This window comes from Sycon ciliatum, chromosome 2 (assembly GCF_964019385.1).
Source record: "Sycon ciliatum chromosome 2, ocSycCili1.1, whole genome shotgun sequence".
Taxonomy (NCBI): domain Eukaryota; kingdom Metazoa; phylum Porifera; class Calcarea; order Leucosolenida; family Sycettidae; genus Sycon; species Sycon ciliatum.
In genome coordinates, this window is record NC_088644.1 from 49,943,209 (window position 1) to 49,965,209 (window position 22,001).

Here is a 22,001-nt window from a genome sequence, read left to right on the forward strand (position 1 = left end):
CTCGACCCTTGTCCGATCTGCATAGAAGGCCTGACGAGCTTGAGCTGCCACTAGCGCATCTTGTGAGATCTTGACCGCGTCTTGTCTTGCTTGCAACCAATCAGCTGAATCTCTGCCTCCCTGAATAGGGTTGAGGAAGTCGGGTGGCGCTCTGGGATTTAGACCGTAATTTAAGAAGAACGGTGTGTTTCCTGTAGATGATTGAGTAGCGCTGTTGATAGAAAACTCACAGAGAGGTAGGAGCATATCCCAGTTATCTTGTTTATGATTTACAAAAGCCCTCAGCACATCCTCTACTATTCTGTTTACTCGTTCAGTTAGGCCATCTGTCTGAGGGTGATTGGCAGTACTAAATGCTAGTTTCGTTCCTAAGCGATCAAACAATTCCTGAAAAAATGCTGCCGTAAATCTTGGATCACGATCACATACAATACTATAACTCAAACCATGAAGTCGAAATACATGTTGAATATACAGATCAGCACTTCCTTTAGCGTCAATAGTAGAGGAAGTAGGTGCTAAATGTACACACTTTGTCAAGCGGTCTACAAATACATATATAGCATCATGACCTGTATCGGTCCTAGGCAAACCCATGATAAAATCCATCGAGATATCCGCCCACGGCTGACTGGGCACTGGTAAATTCTGCAAGAGACCAGTTTTTAGCTGACCGCCTTTAACTCGTTGGCAGACGTCACATGACTTGACAAACGCCTTTACATCCAGTCCCATTCTGGGCCAATAGAAATATCTAGAGAGTCTGAAATAGGTGCGATCTCGACCGGGATGCCCCGCAGTCACACATTCATGGTATTCTTGAAGCAGGGCGAGTCGGAGTTTGCTACTCTTTGGAATGCATAACCTGTTCTGTGGTGAAGATCTGAGATAAAGATAACCGGGTGTTTCATTTAGAAGGTAACGGTCATGCAGATTGTCATGGCTTGAATTTTTCAGTCTCCTGATAATGGGAGCAAGATCCTTGTCGCACTTGTAACCGCTGACAATTAACTGCGCTAAGTCTGGATTAATCTCTAGGGTATGCTCTATGGCATTCAACTGAATGTTAGGAGGATAGGATGACCCGCCTATTTCAGAATCACTGAACAGATCTGGACGGCGTGAAAGCGGGTCGGCAATGTTTTTCTTTCCTGGTTTGTGAAAGACCGTAAAGTCATAGTCAGCTAAAAACTCTACCCATCTTGCCTCACGCTTGGTGAGAGTCGGTTTGGTTCGTAAATAGACAACACCCATATTATCAGTCATCAGGTCAAAGTGGCGGAATAGATAGATTCTCCAGCACTTTAATGCAAATACCACAGCCAACGTTTCCCTCTCGGCCGCAGTATAGTTGCGTTCTGCAGCTGACAGTTTCCGACTACAATAGGCTACGGGATGCAAATCCATATCTTCTCCCTGCTGCAGGAGCACACCCGCCACGGCAAAGTCACTTGCGTCAGTTTCTACCATGAAGCTTTTCTCAACATCGGCCAGTTGCAACACTGGCGCCTCGAGTAATGCTGATTTTAGAGACTCGAATGCCTTCTGTCTAGCAGCGCTCCATTCAAAGCGTGAATTTTTTCCGGTGATTTCTTCTAATGGACGAGAGATGGTCGAGTGTCGATCTATGAACCTTCGGAAATAGTTTGCAAAGCCAAGAAACTTCCTCACATCAGTTACTGACGACGGAGTTGGCCATGTTTCCACAGCACTTATCTTCTTGGGATCAGGGGAAATTGATGTGCCGTTGATTTTATGCCCCAAGAAGAGAACTTCTCTCACGCCGAATTCGCATTTAGACTGTTTGCAATACAGCTCACTATTTCTAAGTGTTTCTAGAACTGTTTGAAGATGATGCTGATGATCTTCCCAGGTCTTGCTGAAAACTAGAATGTCATCCAAGAATACTACAACGAATTTTCGGAGATGCGGTTGCAGAATAGAGTTCATGAGTGACTGAAAGGTGACCGGGGCATTAGTCAGCCCGAATCCCATGACTCTAAATTGGAAGTGGCCGAACGGCGTATTAATGGCCGTCTTAGAAACATCCGAGTCTTGAATTCTGATTTGATTGTAGCCTGACCGCAAGTCCAACTTGGAGAAATATGCACTGCCCTGGATCGTGTCGAATAAGTCATCAATATTAGGAAGACAAGCTTTGTTTTTGATCGTAATTCTATTCAATTCTCGCCAATCGCACACCATTCTCAGAGTACCATCCGACTTTTTCACAAAAAACACAGGTGCACCGTATGGCGACTTACTTGGCTCAATGAATCCCTTCTCAAGTAATTCTGATAGCTGTGACTGGAGCTCGTCCATCTCTGGTTTCGGCAGGCGGTAGGCGGGTCGAGACGGTGGTCTGGCTCCATCTTCTATCTGGATTTCATGGTCGACTGGTCTCTTCGGTGGAAGCTCATTCGGCAGCTCGTCTGGAAATAAATCCTGGTACCTCTTGAGCAGGTTCTGGATGTCTTGTTGCTCTGATTCCTGGAGTTGTGGCCCGGAACGATTCTCCTCGTTTGCAGCAGTGACCCATGCAAGAAACCCCTCGGCTCCACTCCTCAGGGCATGACGAGCTTGTCGGCCACTGATAAACATGCTTTCCACAGATGGCCGGTCGGCTGTCGGCGGGTTAGCTGAAGGCAATTTGGCAACAAAGGGCTCACCGTCCAACTGAACTTCGTTCGTACGGAAGTTGATGCTGGGGTTGTTCCTTGTAAGCCACGGCTTGCCAAGAATAGCGTCGTAGCGAGTCAGGGGATACACAGGAAAGTGCTGTTCCTCACTGAAGCCCCCGACTGTCACCCTTAGCGTGCGTGTGGAAATCTGCGGGACCTCGCTGGTCGAGCCGTCCGCCAATGTTACGCTCAGCACTGCTGAGCTTGCATCCGTGTCAAGATGATGCTTTCGAACAAAACTGTCTCCAATGAAGTCATGCGTCGAACCGGAATCTATCAGCATCACTGCACGGCGACCGCCGATCTTTCCCTGTATGCGCAGTAGGTCGTGTTCAGGTTCATTGCCGACGCTGACGTTGCTGACATGACACCTTTCTGCAACGGGACAATTTCCTACAGCTATGGGTGTCTCCGGCTCCGTAGGTTCCTGGAGAGCAACGTCTTCAACCTCCAGAGCTCCGAACCGGTTAGCGACTGGTACCGGCGTGGGCGCTTGGGTCGTCGCCAGTAAGCGCACCCCCTTTCTTACTGGCGACCAGCGTTTGGGTAGCGCTGTCCACCCTCAGTACAGTCTTTAGCGAGGTGGCCTGGCTTCCTGCAAGCAAAGCAGTGTCCCATTGCGCGCAGTTGGACACGCTCTTGGTCCGTCAGCTTGCGGAGGCCCTGACCACGGAAGCTGGGCACGGAACGCGACTCTCTACTGGCTGGTGGCCCCGACGCCGGTGGCCCTGACGACTGCTCCACGGTGTTTGCTGCCATGACAGCTTGCTCCAGGGTACGTGGATGCTCACGCATGACCTGTCGCTGGATGTGCGGCACTAGACCCCTGACGAACAGCAGCGCTCTGGTGTGGTGGTCGATTTCCGGCACTTGCAGGCTGAGGCGAGTGAAAGCAGCAATGTATGCGTCCAGCGACCCGCGCTGCGCTGCGGAAATTAGTCCCATACGCGATGTTTCCTCGTTGTGCCGTGGTCCGTACACATCGCCAAGTGCCGCTTTCAGAGCAGGCCAGTCGGAAAACACTTGGTTAGCTTCCAATGCCGCTATCAACCAAAGACGAGCGTTTCCAGTCAAAAATCCTGCCGCGTAGTCGACCCTCTGTGCCGCATTTGGGAGTGCCAACGACCGTAGGGCCATGTCCATTGCAAACGTCCATTCTTTGAATGTAGCGGAATCTCCTCCAAACACAGGCGGCTCTTTCGTAAGGCGGGGTGTTGGCTCCCACGGTTCCGAGTTCGGATGTATCGTTCGGTTTCCTTGGCTAACGCGCTGAGCGGTCTTGATATTGTTTATCAGCCGAACGACGAGTACGAGGAGCGTAAGCAGAGCGACCAGAACACCTGCCAAAAGCAGAGTAGTAACCATCCTCTGCTACCAGTGTAACAGGTTTAATCAAACTTGAAAAGTAAGAGGCCTGGTTGAGCGTGCCTCGACCAGTTATATGCAAAATGTGATAGTATACATGTGGCAATGGCGCCAATGAAGGTGCTAATAGACAGGCGTAAGACGCATGAGGTGCGAGGGAGTGTAAAGTTATAGAGAACAGGGGAAAACTGTTACAATTACTCTCTACCCTCAGTTCTTTGTCTGAGTTATACTCATTCCAATTTGGTACAAGTATTCTGCTGTCTAGGAGCCGGGAAAGCACGTTTCCTTAGCATCCTTCAAAGCAACATCAACTTCTGGGCTGTGCCAGAACCTATTGCAGACTGGCAGAATGTGGCTTCGGAGTAGGTGAGTTGATTCATATCAAGTTTGAGCAGCGTTGTCGAAAATATGACCATAATAATATATGTTTGCATTGTACTGAATGAAATGACAATGCAATGTACATGTAGTGAAGGTTGGCACATGATTCTGCACAACACAGCCAGCGAGAAAGTGAAAAGCGAGCATTCAAATTACCGTTATATGCTGATATATCAAGCAGCGCTCAAAGCATTATTAGTAATAAGAATCAAGCATTAGGCGAAGATGCCCAAATAAGTGAGCCAGCGGATAGCTGAAATAGGGCATGACGCAAAACCACTTGGGGCCGTCAGGTTAATTTTCCTGGACCGAGCCAGCCGGGAAAAAACCCTCGCGCCGACGGACGCAGTAGAGAGGGAAAAAACCGGGTGTATATCCCCAATGGCAATTAGGCATGATGTAGGCATGGCAAATGGTGAGCACACTGCGTAATGTGGAAATACACAACAGTTCTCTTAGTCTAAATCATCAGCTCCGCTTCCCGGAGTAGATCGTCGCTGTTGACTGTTTCGTCAAGGTCTGGCTTATTCAAATCGACGTAGGTTACGTCACCAACAAATTCTCTCATCGCTTTCTCAAATGCATCGTCATCAAGCAGGTCGATGTCATCGAGCCTAGAACAGTCAAAAGAATAAGAAGTTATCTACAGCCGGCAAGACAATACGAAGGGACATTCAGATACTGCTATGGGAATGTCGTGGATGTGATATACTCAAACTACCATGTTGTAACTGCAGTAGTAATAACTGCACCACTCATGTTTATAATTAAATCCCAAAAATGACGGAATATTAAAAGAAAAATTACGTCCAGCATGGGACTCGGGTAGACTGAAATTTCACACCCATAGGAACTCAATCACCCTGGAGGATCAAAGTCCAGATAATAATAATAATAATAATAATAATAATAATAATAATAATAATAATAATAATAATAATAATAATAATAATAATAACATTATTAGGATGACCCAAAGGCTGACCGCCTATCGTGGGGTCCGTCGCATTGAAGGATGATGGTACAAGAGAGTACAGATTGGGAAGGGGGGGGGGGGGGCTACGATGAACAGGGTAAGGGCATGCCAGCGAGTAGACCTGAATACTGACAAGAATGTTTGCGCAGCTCTCTCTTGAATACATGGACAGAAGATTCCGAAGTCAATGTGGGTGGGAGACAATTCCACAAAAGGGAGGTTTTGAATAAAAAAAGAGATTTGAAAGTTGTCAAGGCTTTGGGGAGGATAATTTTGTTGGGGCGTCTCTCACTACGGGAAATATTAAAACTGAACTGAGCCAAGGTGTTCCGGTATTTGAAAATAAACTTGTGCAATGTAACTAGGCTAATGAATTGTCTACGGTACTGCAGTGATTCTAGTTTGGCGAATGCGTTCAGATTGTGAGATGCAGCTTCTAAAGCGGTCGGAGATGAGTAGTTCAGACCTACCATACAGTTGCCTGTAAAATACGGAAAATTCAATCCGCTGCATCCATGTCAATTCGATTCGCGCCATGAATCCAGAAATGTGCAGTGTGAAAACTCGGACACATTAACGCATGGCATGTAAGGCACAGTGTGATGAGAATTAGCCCGTAACAAGCACTTACCAATCAAATTCAGACTTGGCATCGGACTTCATAGTCGAAGTATCAGCAGTGGAAGTAACTTCACTTCCTTCACTTTGGGACAGCTTCTTAGTGGCTGGGCTTTCCTTCTTAGCTGAAATGTACAGATGAAGAAGCAAGCGCCTTTTATTAATATATTTACAAAGGATCAAGCCAGATTATAGCATCCCATTAGCCATAGAATGCTGGAACATACATATCATTAGCGCAGGATCACCTACTACCAACCCCTACGTCAGGAATAGCGTTAACTATTTGCAAAGCCCTTAAACTGCATTGTAGCACACTACAGCCGTGTTGAAGCAAATGGTCTTTCCACACGAGAAGGAAGCAGAACTCACTATCCACATGTAACGAGAGGTGAAGCACATATCCTAAAGACCATACAGTAAATGCCAAGCCGGGCCACACAAATAAACAACAAGAGAAAGGTATCGCTTAAGAAAAGGCACTGGAAAGGACAACAGATCGAAAGTAATGTCTTCAAGCACATTTCTAATACCAGCATCAGCAATGCAACTTACCAGAAGAATGACTGCTGAGTCTTGTTATCTTAGCAGGTGGTGTCGCTGGAGTGGAACTCTTGGTAGGTGCAGTACTCAGTACTGAACTACATACATTCTTGCTTGCTGAACTGACAACTACTGATGGTGATTCCTTGCTGGTTGAATCGGCCGGTCTCCTTTGACAGGTATCTACTGCAGATACAGTGCTGTCACTAATGGTCTCGTGATGCTTGCGTTTCTCAGCTAGGATTTCATCTAAAGACTTGATGCGAAGACCAGCAGCAGTGGACGGTTGTGGGGACGCTGGTACAGCAACAGGCTATGGAGCAGTCAGAAGAATGGAGACAGAGAGAGAGAGAGAGAGAGAGAGAGAGAGAGAGAGATAGAGAGAGAGAGAAAAAGAGAAACTTAAAACATCTGAGAGGCCTTGCATCGGCTGATGATTTAAGGGAGCAGCCTACCCATAAATTTCATATGGCATTCAATTGACCGTACCTTTGGTGATTCTCAGTGGATTTGAGTGAAATTTTGACCACACACTTCTGCCACTATGCTGGCCCTCAGGACATGATTTACAAGTTCTTGCGCCTCACTGACAGGCTTTCCAGGCCGGAAAAACTCAAATTTCCGGCATAGTGCCACGGTGTGCGAGCCACCCAGGAGCCAAACAAATGCATTTACATGTACAGCTGTATGGAATTTGATGCGAACAGGCGGATTTATGCGATTCGTATGCAATTTGCCTCGAATTATGCGATTATTCGATTTTGGTAGGAATTATGCGAAAAATTATGCTAGCATAATCCGTCAAGGCCTATTTACCAGCACACCTATATGTATACAATGTACATGTAGTTGTACATGATTGTACAGAAATCATCATACATGTACATGTCTCTGGCCCTGTAGATGGCTCAAAAAGGCATATTTTTCAATTGATTTCCCTTGCATATTGAATTTTTAGTTCCTTTCAACTGCAATATGAAAATAAAGTACACATTGACATAGAGCAAGAAAAGAGCTTGATTTTGATATGCATGTCATACTATACAAAATATGGGTTCACATACATTCAAATGGGACTTCGGTTATAAGGACACTTCGTGAATAAGGACACTTTTCTGTTGCCCCGCCGAATGTCGTTATTGGCGAAGTTGACTGTACAATGTTTTCACATTTTCGTGCCCATTCTGTCCGTGCGCGGGACCCGAACCTAAAACAAGTCCAGAAGCAGCCATGGGTGGTGGGGTAGGGCCCCTCAACGTGGCCCATGGAATCTGTCACAACGGAGCGAGTGGGCGTTCTCTCACGGACTCCCACAGACCCAAGTCAATTTTTGAATTTTTAAGTTTAGCACGTGCTACGAGGTCGTACCTTTGATACAACATCCAGTGCTGGGACCTCCACAGCAAGCCATTTCCACAGCGCTGCACACCAAATCCAGGATGCCCTCAGAAACCGGCAAAGACTGCCACTCACGTGTCACTACTGCCTAGTACTGAATCCTACCTGACTTCTTGACACGACTCAAACTTGCCAAAGTCACTAAATCAACGTCACCTACAATAATCAAGCCACATATCTGCAACGTCACGAGGGTGCTGGCAAAAGTCCTGCTGCACGGTGGTGGGCTTCGCCCCCCGCCGTGCTGCCCAATACGTGGGTTTCTAACGTGATTTTTTGGACTTTTTTGGACATACGACAAGTTGCGCACGGTCTGCTCACAATCAAATACAGTGCTGCCAACAAATGACAGCATGCAACAAAAAAATCTTTCCTTGCAAGGGCACATTTTCGGCCATAGCTCTTGAACGGCTGGTCAGATAGGGACACAATATTCAGAGAATTTGCAGCTATTCATGCTCCTTCAACTGACGTAGCACTCAATATGAATTTACAAATTCAATTTTTCAGCAAATTTTTGGGTAGTCTGCCACCTTTTAAAAGACAGTGCAACATGTAAACCAGCTGCAGGACATTACACATATTACGAAGCACTTTAAAGCAGTGAACAAAGTTGTTAGTTATTTTGATACATAACTGGCGGAAAGAGCGGATGGCACCTTTGCGCAACAGCTCGACAACAAAATAATGAAGAAAGCAAGCCATGCCCAAATAGTGGTGCACATGCAAGCTTCACTTTGAAGTTTGGTGCAAAGTTTGGTCTTGTAGTGTTGCGCACTGGTGTTGGCAGCAGCATTGGTGGTACTGCAACAGTTACTAATTGTACATGTAAGGAAGTAGTACCTTTTGGGTTGCTTTCACAGGCAGTGGCTTGGTGCTGGCATGCACATTAGCCCAGGGTTCTCTTCTCTGTTCTTGTTCTGTGTCCTGCTGACGCTGCTGCTGGAGCTGCTGTTGCTTGGAAAAGCGTTTGGCTCTTAGCTCCTTGACGGACAGCCCACTGGACTGAAGAGGGCACGATGGTAGTGTCTGGCTTTGAGCAGATGATGATGTCTGCCTTTGAGCAGATGATGATGTCTGCCTCTGAGCAAATGAAGATGGCATTGACAGAGGCTTCTTGGTGAAACCATTTGTATGACCAACTTTATTCAGCAACTGAACTTTGAATGTTTCCGCCTTAACTTCCACCTGCAATGAAAAGCAACATTAACAGGACAGGCACAGAGCGACGTACCACCGGCAAGAAGAAAAAAAACACTTGACGTCATTTTAAGGTTCAATAAGCACCCAAATCAGCCACACACATCGAGATGAAGAGATGCACAAACGTTTACCCAGGAACTCAAGAACGCAAAATAAAATATTGCACAGTAACCGCCAGTGAGGTTGAAGTTCTGCAACTAAAGGGTAACGTGTGAAACGGTGGGGATCCTGAAAGGACACCGCCAAAGTCGTCAACAAAAAGAATGGCATATGAATCTGTCAACTTTCAGCACCAGGACAACACCAGGACATACATATCCTTGCACACACAGACATACACACACACACACACACGCACACACAGGAACGCACACACAACTCATTCATTGATATACCAATGGATGTACATGGATACAGTACCTCAGGCCTGCGTCGTTTGGCTAACGGCTTTGTTTGGTCTTCTTGCTGAACAGATGCTGTCCTTTTCATGGGTAACAAAGGACCTGGACCACGCCTTGCAGTTTCAGGTCTGCGCTGTTGATTTAGCTGATCGCGAGCATGAACCCAATGGTATCGGCTCATTGAACGAGTTGCTCTTCTCATATCCATTCTGGAGTCAGCGGCAGTTGAGTCGTAGGAAACCCCTTGTGTTCGGGCGTGTCGCAGTCTGTCTTTAGAATTGCCAATAGTCCGGATGGTAGAGCTGCGCTGTGCACTGCTGTCATCCGGTATGGTTATCAGCAACTTGAAATCAGGTTGAAGCACCTGCGCTGGTCCACCTGAAGAGTAGATAGGACAGTAAGGGTTAGCATCAATGATGACTTTGATGGATTGTCTTGATGCCTGGCAAGCAGTGTGGATACGCCACATCCAGCAACATTGCGCTCACCACGAGCAAGAGTACGCAAGTAACCGGTAATACGCAACTCCCGCAGCCCTTTCCGTACCAAGGACGTGTAACATGTTTGTTTGATTATCCTAATTTTTCAGGTGAAACGGGCCTTCTTGCTTCATACAACTAAAAGCAGTGTTGCAGCCATTTTGCGGTGCAGATTTCTATATACTCAAAAAAGCACCTCATACACACGCTATCATTGGCAAAAGGGCTAGGTACAGTCTTACAGCAAACAGCAAATTCTTACCTTTGACTGGATTTCCTTGGGATGCGGTGGGTTGAACTTGGCCAGTTTGCAGAGGCGCATCAGAACGGGGCTTCAAATGCTTGAATGGGCAGAACGGCTTGGTACACCCCACTCGCTGAGACTCCCAGTAGCATGGCATGCTGCCACGGTCTTTCTGCAACACAGTAACCAAGACCACATCGAAAATAAAGAAACTCAGCATGCATCACCGTGCACTAGGTTTTCCTCAAATCAGCGCGTTTTTACCGCCTGGTCAGCTTTTCCCTCGGCTCGAAAATACATCAGATTCGGCTGAAAAATCAGCTGATTGTTTGAATATTGGAACGTCGTGTGAAACAACTTGTTTTGTAGTCAACTAGTCCATCACAATGTCATGCAGGAGGAGTACTGTAGGAGTTTGGCTTTCGACTTGTACAATTGGTTTTCGCAAAGCTTCCCGTTTCTTTACGTATCTTCGATATTTATGACCCACCCAAGTTGGGTGGTGTGCTGCTTTGCTGCTTCGAATTGTAGTTAGACCGTTTTGTCAAATATCGTACTGGTCTCGTCATCGTCCAGTAACAATTGACATTCTTTGTTCCGTTGGGACTGTGGCTTTTGCTCGTTTTCGTTGCGCTTGCCTTACCCTCTTTGGTCTATTCATAACCTAGAACCTTCCAAGTTGGAAGGCTGTCGGTTAGCGCTACTGAGATGTGTTGAAGCTAGGTGTCAGGACGTCGAATGTCTCAGTACTCTTGGCAGTTTTGTGCCTAGATATTGCACTTTTTGACTGTATTATAGTATCCAGTTACAGTGATGAAGAGTTACTCTTAACTCGTATCCGTAATGTCCTTTTCCTTTCTACATTTACTTATCGCTCAACACCCGAGTTTCAAATAATAATAATAATAATTCAAAGGATCAGTTGGGGAAGTTAACTGCCTGAAAAGAGAAACAAATCGCGAGACCCACCAGGACTCCAACCCGGGACCTTGTTTGTCATTAGCCATGCTCTTACCACTGAGCTATGGGACCGGGCTGAACCTCCCCATGGCCCAGGGGACCAACCACTTTCAGTTTTTGTTTGTTTTGTTTGTTTGTTTGGCTTTATTTAAAGTGGAGTTCCAAAACAGGCCTAAACCTAATGACAATGGTCCCACTGATAATAAGAAAAGAAAAAAATAATAATAAGCGGACAAGCAGAACCAAGAAGAAGATACAGCTGTAGTTAGATAACTAATATGAGCACGGCAGCAGGGGAAAAAAAAGTCACAAGCATGGCAACCGGGAAGAAAGGAGTGAGTGAGTGAGTGAGAGAGAGAGAGATAGAGAGAGAGAGAGAGAGAGAGAGAGAGAGAGAGAGAGAGGGAGAGAGAGAGGGAGGGAGAGAGAGAGGTAGTGAAGCAGATGAGTTCATCCTAGTTGACGGTACTGCCTAACAGAAAGGCCAGGCTTAGCGATTTGAAAGTGGAGCGCTTTCTTTCGAGGCGTGCTGTGTCCGGGAGCTGGTTCCACAGGATAGCTCCAGCATGGCTAATGCGCTTAGGTGAGGATGCAGTGGGGGAGACAGGAATGAGTAATTTGCTGCTCCCTCCTCGTGTTCGGAGAGAGGGACTACGGGTGAAAAAGCTTGCAAACAGAGTACTTGAAGATTTTTTCAGGCAGCGCCAAATGAATACAAGAATGTGCATGTGGGTGTATATGCTGAGGGTATGGGCATTCATGCGTTCAAGTAAGCGAGCCGTGTGAGTGCGAGGGGCTGCCCTGCACACCGAGCGAGCCGCACGTTTGAACAAACTATTTAGGCGCTTATCCTGATAAGACGATAAGAAAGGGGCATAGGCAGCAGATGCATAGTCAAATTCTGATAGTATAAATGACCTGAAAACCTGAACACGGCAAGAAAAAGGCAAACATGCTGCACTTCGATTTAGTAGCCCAATCTTAGCGGCAACGCGGCGTGCAACATGGCTTGTCATGGTGTTCCAGCTCATGTCTGAGTCGAAATGTAGGCCAAGATACTTGGCCGTTTTCACAACAGGCAGCGTCTGCCCATTACAAATGACATGCAGCTCAAGTGCTTGAGCTCAAGTGCTTGAGATGGGGATGGGGGAATAGGCAATATCTGTGTCTTTCTTTCATTAAGAGTTAGCCCCATCCCTCACACAAACAAGTCAACAAAGAGGCATCTTTGGATTGAGGTGTGCTGGTTTCGAAACAACTGGTTTGAAGCTCAAAGTAGAGCTGGTGTTAGCTCAGAGCAGAGCTGCTGTTAGCTCAGAGCAGAGCTGCTGTTAGCTCAAAGTAGAGCTGCTGTTAGCTCAAAGTAGAGCTGCGGTTAGCTCAAAGTAGAGCTGCGGTTAGCTCAAAGTAGAGCTGCGGTTAGCTCAAAGTAGAGCTGCTGTTAGCTCAAAGTAGAGCTGCGATTAGCTCAAAGTAGAGCTGCTGTTAGCTCAAAGTAGAGCTGCTGTTAGCTCAAAGTAGAGCTGCTGTTAGCTCAAGGTAGAGCTGCTGTTAGCTCAAAGTAGAGCTGCTGTTAGCTCAAAGTAGAGCTGCGGTTAGCTCAAAGTAGAGCTGCTGTTAGCTCAAAGTAGAGCTGCTGTTAGCTCAAAGTAGAGCTGCTGTTAGCTCAAAGTAGAGCTGCTGTTAGCTCAAAGTAGAGCTGCGGTTAGCTCAAAGTAGAGCTGCTGTTAGCTCAAAGTAGAGCTGCTGTTAGCTCAAAGTAGAGCTGCTGTTAGCTCAACGTAGAGCTGCAATGCTAAATGGATGTAATATAGCGCAAGGCAGAGCCGCAGCAAATAGCTAGATAACACCAGTTGTGAGAGTGGACCCGGTTAGTGGGTACGATAATATTATGATGGTGTGAATAAGTTGGATAGGGAGGGATGGTGGGAAAAGAAACACTGCTGAAGCACGATCCGTTGTCTGGAAGAGCACAACAGGGCAAGCAAGATTTGTTTTTTCTTTTCCGCAAAAATGGGCTGGTGCCATTTGTGATTACGCAGCAAAACAAAGCGCGTGACGTCAGTCTTGAATGCAGTACAAAGCAATGCAGTGCAGTGTGTGCGCTAGTTCGGATTGTTGCTAACAAGTACTAGCACAGCTAGTACACCATTAGCCCCATCCCTCACACAAACAAGTCAACAAAGAGGCATCTTTGGATTGAGGAGTGCTGGTTTCGAAACAACTGGTTTGAAGCTCAAAGTAGAGCTGGTGTTAGCTCAGAGCAGAGCTGCTGTTAGCTCAGAGCAGAGCTGCTGTTAGCTCAAAGTAGAGCTGCTGTTAGCTCAAAGTAGAGCTGCGGTTAGCTCAAAGTAGAGCTGCGGTTAGCTCAAAGTAGAGCTGCGGTTAGCTCAAAGTAGAGCTGCTGTTAGCTCAAAGTAGAGCTGCGATTAGCTCAAAGTAGAGCTGCTGTTAGCTCAAAGTAGAGCTGCTGTTAGCTCAAAGTAGAGCTGCTGTTAGCTCAAGGTAGAGCTGCTGTTAGCTCAAAGTAGAGCTGCTGTTAGCTCAAAGTAGAGCTGCGGTTAGCTCAAAGTAGAGCTGCTGTTAGCTCAAAGTAGAGCTGCTGTTAGCTCAAAGTAGAGCTGCTGTTAGCTCAAAGTAGAGCTGCTGTTAGCTCAAAGTAGAGCTGCGGTTAGCTCAAAGTAGAGCTGCTGTTAGCTCAAAGTAGAGCTGCTGTTAGCTCAAAGTAGAGCTGCTGTTAGCTCAACGTAGAGCTGCAATGCTAAATGGATGTAATATAGCGCAAGGCAGAGCCGCAGCAAATAGCTAACACCAGTTGTGAGAGTGGACCCATGAAACCAGCACTCCGTTAGCTAAGCACTATTGACGCACAGCAAGGGTCAATTAATGTCAGCACAGGCAAGCATTGCGCAGCTAGAGTTCAGTAGCTCATTACTCACCCGAGTTGGGGATCATGGCATCCATGGCACGGCAGCAAGCCGGGACGATAGCTGGCGCTATGCGCTTGTTGTAGTCTGGATGTAGCATAGACACGCATCGCTCTTTCCACTGACCTGCCACTCGGAAGAAGGAGTCGGGGGCACTAGCCATAGCAGCGGTGGTGGCTGCACCAATGTGGACCGAATGCCCGGAGTAGTTCGACTGGGATGGTACACCGGCCGCAGCGACAAGAGACCATACTGTTACTGTGAATGACTGCCTGGTCAGCTGCTGTCTGTTCGAGAGTACGAACAAGAGTTGCTCCGGCCCCTCGCGACGAGTGACAAATGGGTAGCTAACAATGGCACGGACCGGGCAGTACGGCGGTACAGACGGGCCAATGTCACTAGTAACGCCTTTTACCGAATGGGTCCGTCTTGGATGAAAGCAGGAAGAGTTGCAGGCGTCCGTCACCAGGGGAGCTAGTACAGCCCCGTGTGATGCCATTAGTGAATTCAGCGCACCGAAGAAATCCAAAGAAGCAGCATGGCGGCTTGGTAGAGCAGCTTGTCATGGCCATTCAGGATATTACTTTTCCGGCGTGCATCCGTCAGGTGTCGTAGGATTGGCATAGTTATAGGAAGGCGAGGGGTGAGTGCAGCCGTACCATGGCATCGCTGGCTGCCCTTCAACACCCTCTTCAGAAGCCACGCATCTACTAAGGGGCCGGCAAACCCATTCTTAAGGTAGGCTTTATGCACCGCACTCGCATACACAGATACAGTTCAGGGCACGCTGATCATAGTTCACGCATGAATGTGTGTCCAGGAACGATGACTCGGGCAGCAAAAGTGAGCTTCCCCAGGAGGGACTCGAGTTGACGCTGGCCGATACTGCGCTCGCTGATAGTAGCCATGAGTGGCGCACGGATCTCGGACAGCTTGTCCTCCGGTAGCCGAGCTTCGTGGCGCTCGCAGTCTAGGACAATACCAAGGAAGGTCAATGATGGTGATGGCCCTTCGAGCTGGGATGAAGCAAAGAGGAGTGCCGAGATACGTGAACGCCCGGAGGGGGATGGTGAGTTGCTGGTTGGCTGCAGCCAAACCAGTGGAGATATCGAGAAAGTCATCGAGGTAGTGAAGCCGGTGATCTATAGCAAACTCGTGCTGCATGATCCAGTTGACTGCTGTGGCTACTGAGTCAAAGACGGCTGGGCTGGAGCGGAGGCCGAAAGGCAGAAAGCGCTCGTAGTAGTAGGAGCCTTCCCAGCGAAGTCCTGACGGCGGACTGGGATCTGCCGAAATGCACTGCGTACATCAAGCTTGGACAAATACACAGGCTGTGGGCATGACATGATGATGTTGATCGCGTTGTCAATGCTCGCGTAGTGCAGAGAGAGCGGCTCGGCAGGAATGCTGTCGTTCGCGCCGGTGCCCTCCGGACTAGACAGATGGTGGATCATTCGCGGCTTGCCGTTCTTTTTGGGGATGGCACCAATACCAGAGCGGCGCATGAACTGAAATGGAGGTGACGAAAATGGGCCTGTGGTCTCGCTGTGGGCGCAGGAAGCAGCTAATTGCTCGGATATAAATGCCGAGTGAGTGAAAGCCAATGGTAGATTATTAGAGAAAACCGAAATGTCGTGTTGGCCGGCAGATCCAAGGATAAAGCCACGGCGCAGGCCATGGAGAACATACGCTACACATGATTGATCTGAGTGGTTACGTAACAGGCGGGCAAAGTGGTCAGCTAGCAGTGTGGTGTCTGCAGAGTGTATAGGAAAGAAGCTACGTACCGAGTCAAGCGATTCAGTAGCCATTCTGCTAGGAGCGGCGGGGTGGCCGATTGGCTCCGCGCTGCTGCTGGTTGCACATGATGCATGGGTGGTCCTTGCCACACTGGCTGCAGGTGTGGGAGAAGCGGCACGACGACGAAGAACAGCGACCTCCATTGAAGTTGCGGCAAATTTCTTGGCCGTCGCTGGTATGGTTGCGACCACTGGAGGTAAATGCTGCTGGCTTCGGGACGAAAAGGACACAAACCGCCCCTGGATGGACAGTCTTACATTGAGCGCATTTTGGGTCTGCATGGCCTGTGACAGCTATCTGCCATAGGTTCACGTCGATGGTGTCCAACCTCTTCGTGCCTGGTTACTGGGCCACGAGCATCCGCAGCTGGCGGTCGTACTCTAGCCACGCGCTTGGGAAGAACTGGCAGTTAGCAGTCAGGATCAACTGCTGGTACGCAATCACTTCAGCAGTGCGGTGTAGGGCAGGAGCCGTGATAACAGACATGTATGTGGTCCATGCCTCGAGCGGGGTAGCTACATGTGTAATTATCGTGAACCTTGCGACGCACCTGCTTCGCGTCATCCGACTCAACGATATTTAGCTGGCTATCGTTATTCGGGCTGTGCACCAGCCGGAATGTTGGGCCGGAAGTGTGCAAGAATTTCAGGCAACAAACTTGAAAAAATCTACGAACTCCCCTCGCAAGATACGTTCTTGCATGCACAGCCTTGGGCACAGCTGGTGCAGGTGGCTGATCGGGTGGGTTACCGGAGCTTGGCCTGGCGTAGTGGCGGCAGCTGCCGCATTGCCTTGGCCTTGAGTGAGGAGCGGCACAATGCTCTCCGATAATAATAAAATGGCGGCCGACAAAGCCGACTACACCTCGTCCCGTACGGGAGCGCAGAGATCCGTTGAGCCCGCGTCACCTGAGCTGGCGGAGGAGGCATTGGTGCACGTCGGGCTTCTGGGCTCGCGAGCCGTGTCCGCACTGTCATGTTGCTGGTTCTCCTGGCCGGAGCAGACCTCACTACCAAGGGCTAGTTGTGCCAGCAAACGGTCCTGTAAAATACTTTTACTAAGTTTCCTTTCGGATTCAAGCCGCGCTGAGAAGGCTCGCCGCGGAGGGCTTGGCAAGGCATTGCCTTGACAGTGTCGACAGTAAGGTCAGACATACTGAAGAAATACAGTGTCGAGGTGACACTCGGGCTGGCAGCAAAGCTACGAAAGGAAAAGAAACACTGCTGAAGCACGATCCGTTGTCTGGAAGAGCACAACAGGGCAAGCAAGATTTGTTTTTTCTTTTCCGCAAAAATGGGCTGGTGCCATTTGTGATTACGCAGCAAAACAAAGCGCGTGACGTCAGTCTTGAATGCAGTACAAAGCAATGCAGTGCAGTGTGTGCGCTAGTTCGGATTGTTGCTAACAAGTACTAGCACAGCTAGTACACCATTAAACCACGGCCCTTCAGCCAGGTGGCCAGGTGCTGAACAGCGGCTGAAAAGTGTGCAGAAACAGCTTGCTACATCGTATAGAGTGTCATCAGCAAACTGGATTGCTCCCACATTAAACGGCGATAGTTCTTCTGCTATGCCGCGGGCATAGACAATAAATAGCCGTGGGCCCAGTACCGACCCCTGGGGGACACCTGAGTAACTGGTGTACGGGAGACTTCTACTCAAGTAGTCTGGCCAACCTGAACGTACTGTTCTCTATCAGAGAGGTAATCCACCAGCCAACAGAGTGCCGTGTCGCAGATGCCAAGTTCGAACAGATCTTGCACAAGAGTTTGATGTTTCACTTTATCGAATGCCTTTGACATATCAACAAAGGGTTACACCTGTGTTGAGTCTGTTCATACGGGCCTCACAGATACCTTCCACAGCTAGCACTAGTGCGTCGGATGTAGAGTGGTGGGATCTGTAGCCGAATTGAGTTGGCGGGAATAAATTGCTCTGGACTAGATATCGTGTGAGTTGCTCGTGGGCTATCTTTTCCAACACTTTGGACGCAATCGATAACAAGGACACTGGTCGATGATTCTTTGGCATGCTCGGATCTCCGCCTTTGAAGAGTGGCGATATACTAGCACTTTTCATCTGGGCAGGAAATATGCCCTCTCTCAGGGACTTGTTAAAGATCAAAGTCAGGGATGGCGCCAGTACGTCTGCATGTGCGGGGAGAAGGGCTGCAGAAATGTCATCATCACCGCTGGACTTGGCCGGATTTAAACGTTCGAGGAGCTTCCTCACTCTGGCAATAGACACTGGCGCAAAGGCTGTCAGATCAGTGCTTGAGGCGGGCCCGTAGGGAAATGAGAGATGCACTGGGCGGCTGGCGTCCTCTACTATCTCTGCAAAGGTGTTTCGGATGGCATCAACGGAACATTGAGGTGGCTGAGATTGTCGATGTTTACCACTCAGTTCTTTGATCGTGTGCCATGTCTGTTTGGTATTGCCAGACGCAGCTCGAAACTTGGATTGGTAGTAGGTCTCTTTCTGTTGCCTATTATAGCTGGTAGCTTCCCGCCTGGCAGCCTTGAAAGCTGAGTGGGAATGTTCTGTTCCATCATTAAGCCACCTCCTATGGAGCCGGTTGCGCTTGGTCAAGAGGTGTAATAACTGGCGGTTCATCCATGGTACTGATTTTTTCTTGCGTCGAGGGCTTGGTGCAAGAGGAGCATGTCTGTGTAACACTTGTAGAAAGCGGCTGGCCCACTCAGTCCACATGACAGTTGGGCTTCCGTCAATTTCACAAAAATCCTGTTGGACCAAATCTGCCTTGAACTGTTCATGATTTATGTTTCGGTAGTGTCGCCGTAGCCCAGAAGTTACAGTACTTCTTACTGGGCTGAGTTGAAATTCACTGAGAACTGCTGCATGGTCACTGAACGCGATTGGGATAACAGTTTCAGAACCCTACCAGAAAAAAGGCAACAGAGTGTGCAGGCAAAGCAACCACACAGGCTCGCTTTACTTACATGTATTCCCATGTGGCGACGTGCACAATTCGGAACAATACAGCTTCCTTTGGCCCAATCTTGACAGACGTCTTCCTTGCCAAGTGCAGGTGCACTGTGTCGGAATGGACAAGCGGGTCCCTTCTTGCAGCTCGAGTAGTAGAAGAAGTAGCAATCATTACCGACTTGAGCCATCTGTTGTTCAAACATTATTTGTTGAAAAGAAACACAAATGATTCAACGCCAACTTTATAAAAAAATGTGGCGCAAGATGGAACAGTCGATGTAAGTTTTGTAGCCTCATGACTCCGGTTTGGGCCAAGATATTCCTTTCAATTTTTCACATAAGATGTGCAGAGGTACCTATATCCAGTCGTGTTATTTGTTCCTTATATTTCCAATTTCATGGCTCACCACGACCATACAAAATTCAATAAGCTTCGACCTTCATTTTGAAAATATGGCGATGCCCCCGAAACCAGAGTTTGTGCAGTCATAGCGGATACGCACCCTAGTTCATGCTGATCGATGTACACGATGTTCAGTCGAGTCCTAAATTACTGGTATTGTACGACTCCCTGGTCAAGTCTGCACAGTGAAAGGCTAGAGCCAAAGCAAATCTTATTGTTTGATGCCGGCAAAGACACGCGGAGAAGACGTCCTTTCTCCAAGCCACCTTGGTCATTTTTCCCGCTGGTGCATGTCAACCAAGATATGTCCTTGAGGTACTGGTGAACTGGGGTCCTGGCATCAACAAGAATTCGCCGCGCCTAGCTAACCAATGTTGTCGGTAGAACTCAGCGTTTCTTGATCACGGCTCGACACACTCTTTTCTGTTTGGCCTCGCAGCTTTCACCCTGCGAGTGTGCAATTTCCTGGCCACAACTGAATTCCTTAGTCATGACCATAGATGACAAGTGACTGGTATGATCTCTGATGGACCTAAATCATTAGCTTGAGTCAACACGAAGGTAAACTCTTCACTTGGAACGCTAGCTGCTTCCTCAGTCCTTTCTTGTTGCACTAGCAGATATGCGTACGAGAGGACCCAAGCAGACACTACTAGATATTGGAATAAGGGATAGGTGGTCTCCGGTCCGTGATGGACAATGAGAGCTCTGATACAGAGGGGAAAAAAGAGAGAAAGAGAGTGAAAGAGAGAGAGCTACAGAGACAGGGAGACAGAGACATAGCGACATAAGCAGAGACACAGAGAGTGACAGGGAGACCAAGAGCGAGACAGAGAGAGGGAAATACAAAGGGAGAGAGAGAGAGAGAGAGAGAGAGAGAGAGAGAGGGAAAGAAAGAAAGAGATAGTGAGAGAGAGAGTAAGAAAGAGATAGAGAGAGAAAGAACGAGAAAAAGTCAGAGAGAAAGGCGGAGAGGGAAATAGAGAGAGAGAGAGAGATTCGGTAGGAAGGGGGAGAGAGAGTATCGAAAAAGAAGAGAGAGAGTATCGAAAAAGAGGAGAGAGAGTATCGAAAAAGAGGAGAGGGAGTATCGAAAAGAGGAGAGAGAGTATCGAAAAAGAGGAGAGAGAGAGAAAGAGGGAGAGAGAGAGTGTGTGAGAGAGAGAGATAGAGAGAGAGAGAAGCACAGAGAGAGAAAGACAGAGAGAGAGAGAGAGAGAGAGAGAGAGAGAGAGAGAGAGAGAGAGAGAGAGAGAGAGAGAGAGAGGGAGAGAGAGAGAGAGAGAGAGAGAGAGAGAGAGAGGGAGGGAGAGAGAGAGAGAGAGAGAGAGGGGGGAGAGAGAGAGAGAGAGAGAGAGAGAGAGAGAGGCTTAGAGAGAGAGAAACTCAAAGGGAGAATAATAGTGAGAGAGGGAGTGTATAATAAAGAGTGAAAGGCTAAGGGGAACAGAGAGAAAGACAGAGCGGAAGGCAGAGAGGGAGAAAGAGGACAAGGGGTACAGATAGAGATATAGGACAAACAGCTTGAAAGAAGGAAGACAGACAAACAGATACTTACAGTAAATTTCACACTTCGCGGCCGACTTCACACCTAGAATCGAATAAATCCCAACTCTTCGGCAAGGACGATACTTAGCAAGGCGCTAGAGGGATCTATACAGAGAGAACCTGATTCTGATATCTGTTGGAAGACGGCAACTTACTCAGATACGCAAATAATCAATCTCTGGTGGGAAGCAAGGTGTTTGAGGGAAGACGCTAGAAAACCAACCGGTGACAGACACCGATCCTGGAGAACTAGTTGGAGACTGTAGCAAAGCTAGGGTTTATATACATGTGCCTACGCTACGTGACGTCACTTTGCGGCTGGTGGTTGGCAGCACAGTCGTCGGCGTGTGGTATAACTGTAAGGGCGCTCCGCTATGACACTAGACTGGGGCTTAAATGTGAAGGACCCCACGATAGGCGGTCTGCCTTTGGGTCATTAGTTACGTGTAGAAGAGGTCGTAGGCGTATAATACTAAAAAAAAAGAGGAACATGTAAGCATTAGGTCTGCACTCAGATGTACAGCCAAGGATAATTTAATTAAAAATAATTAAAAAGGACCAAGGAATTACAAGTGCCTCAGTTGACTGGATGTGTGTAATTGCGTGGGTACTTGCGAGCTAAAACTTACCTTCGTTAATTTTATTATTGTTATTATTATTATAACCCCTTGAGCGCGGAGTACTTGTACTTGTACAAGTACTTGTGGATCATTCGTTGTAATGCGTGGTGCTCTGTGCCGTGTATAAGATAGCTCTATTCGAATAATTATTGAGCACTCTGATAATTTACAGAGCCGGTGCACTCTAATGATTAATTAATGTGGAAAGCCAACGTGATTTTTTGGCTTGCGCGGCTAGAGGAAGCTCTACAGGTAATCAGCGTTCATGGTTGTGTGGAAAAGCGTCGATTACATGTACATGGGGGCGTCGCACGTGCTCCAAAATTCCAAGTTGAACAATCAGCAGTCAGCATTTCTAGTACAAGACATCTACACCCAGCGGAACCTCAGGCGGCATGTTGGCATCGTGTTCTTTGACCTAGCGAAAGCTTTCGACACCGTCTGGCATCGTGGTCTGCTTGCAAAGCTAGAGTCCGTCTTCTTGGTACACGGTCCAGCCCTGCAAT

General features: G+C 48.0%; 1 protein-coding gene across 1 annotated transcript in view; it reads right to left on the reverse strand.

Moving 5' to 3' along the window:
• The window catches only part of LOC135810946 (zinc finger CCCH domain-containing protein 11A-like), a 56,263-nt gene extending 35,167 nt beyond the window's left edge, over positions 1–21,096 (reverse strand). Inside the window, exons 1-6 of the mRNA XM_065324324.1 lie at positions 20,886–21,096; positions 18,939–19,112; positions 10,311–10,464; positions 9,589–9,947; positions 8,809–9,153; positions 6,580–6,880 (exon numbers count right to left, since the gene is read on the reverse strand). Of these exons, the coding sequence (XP_065180396.1) occupies positions 6,580–6,880; positions 8,809–9,153; positions 9,589–9,947; positions 10,311–10,464; positions 18,939–19,112 (1,333 nt within the window). The 5' untranslated portion in view covers positions 20,886–21,096. The remainder of the gene's footprint in view (positions 1–6,579; positions 6,881–8,808; positions 9,154–9,588; positions 9,948–10,310; positions 10,465–18,938; positions 19,113–20,885) is intronic.
• Between the last annotated feature and the right edge of the window lie 905 nt (positions 21,097–22,001).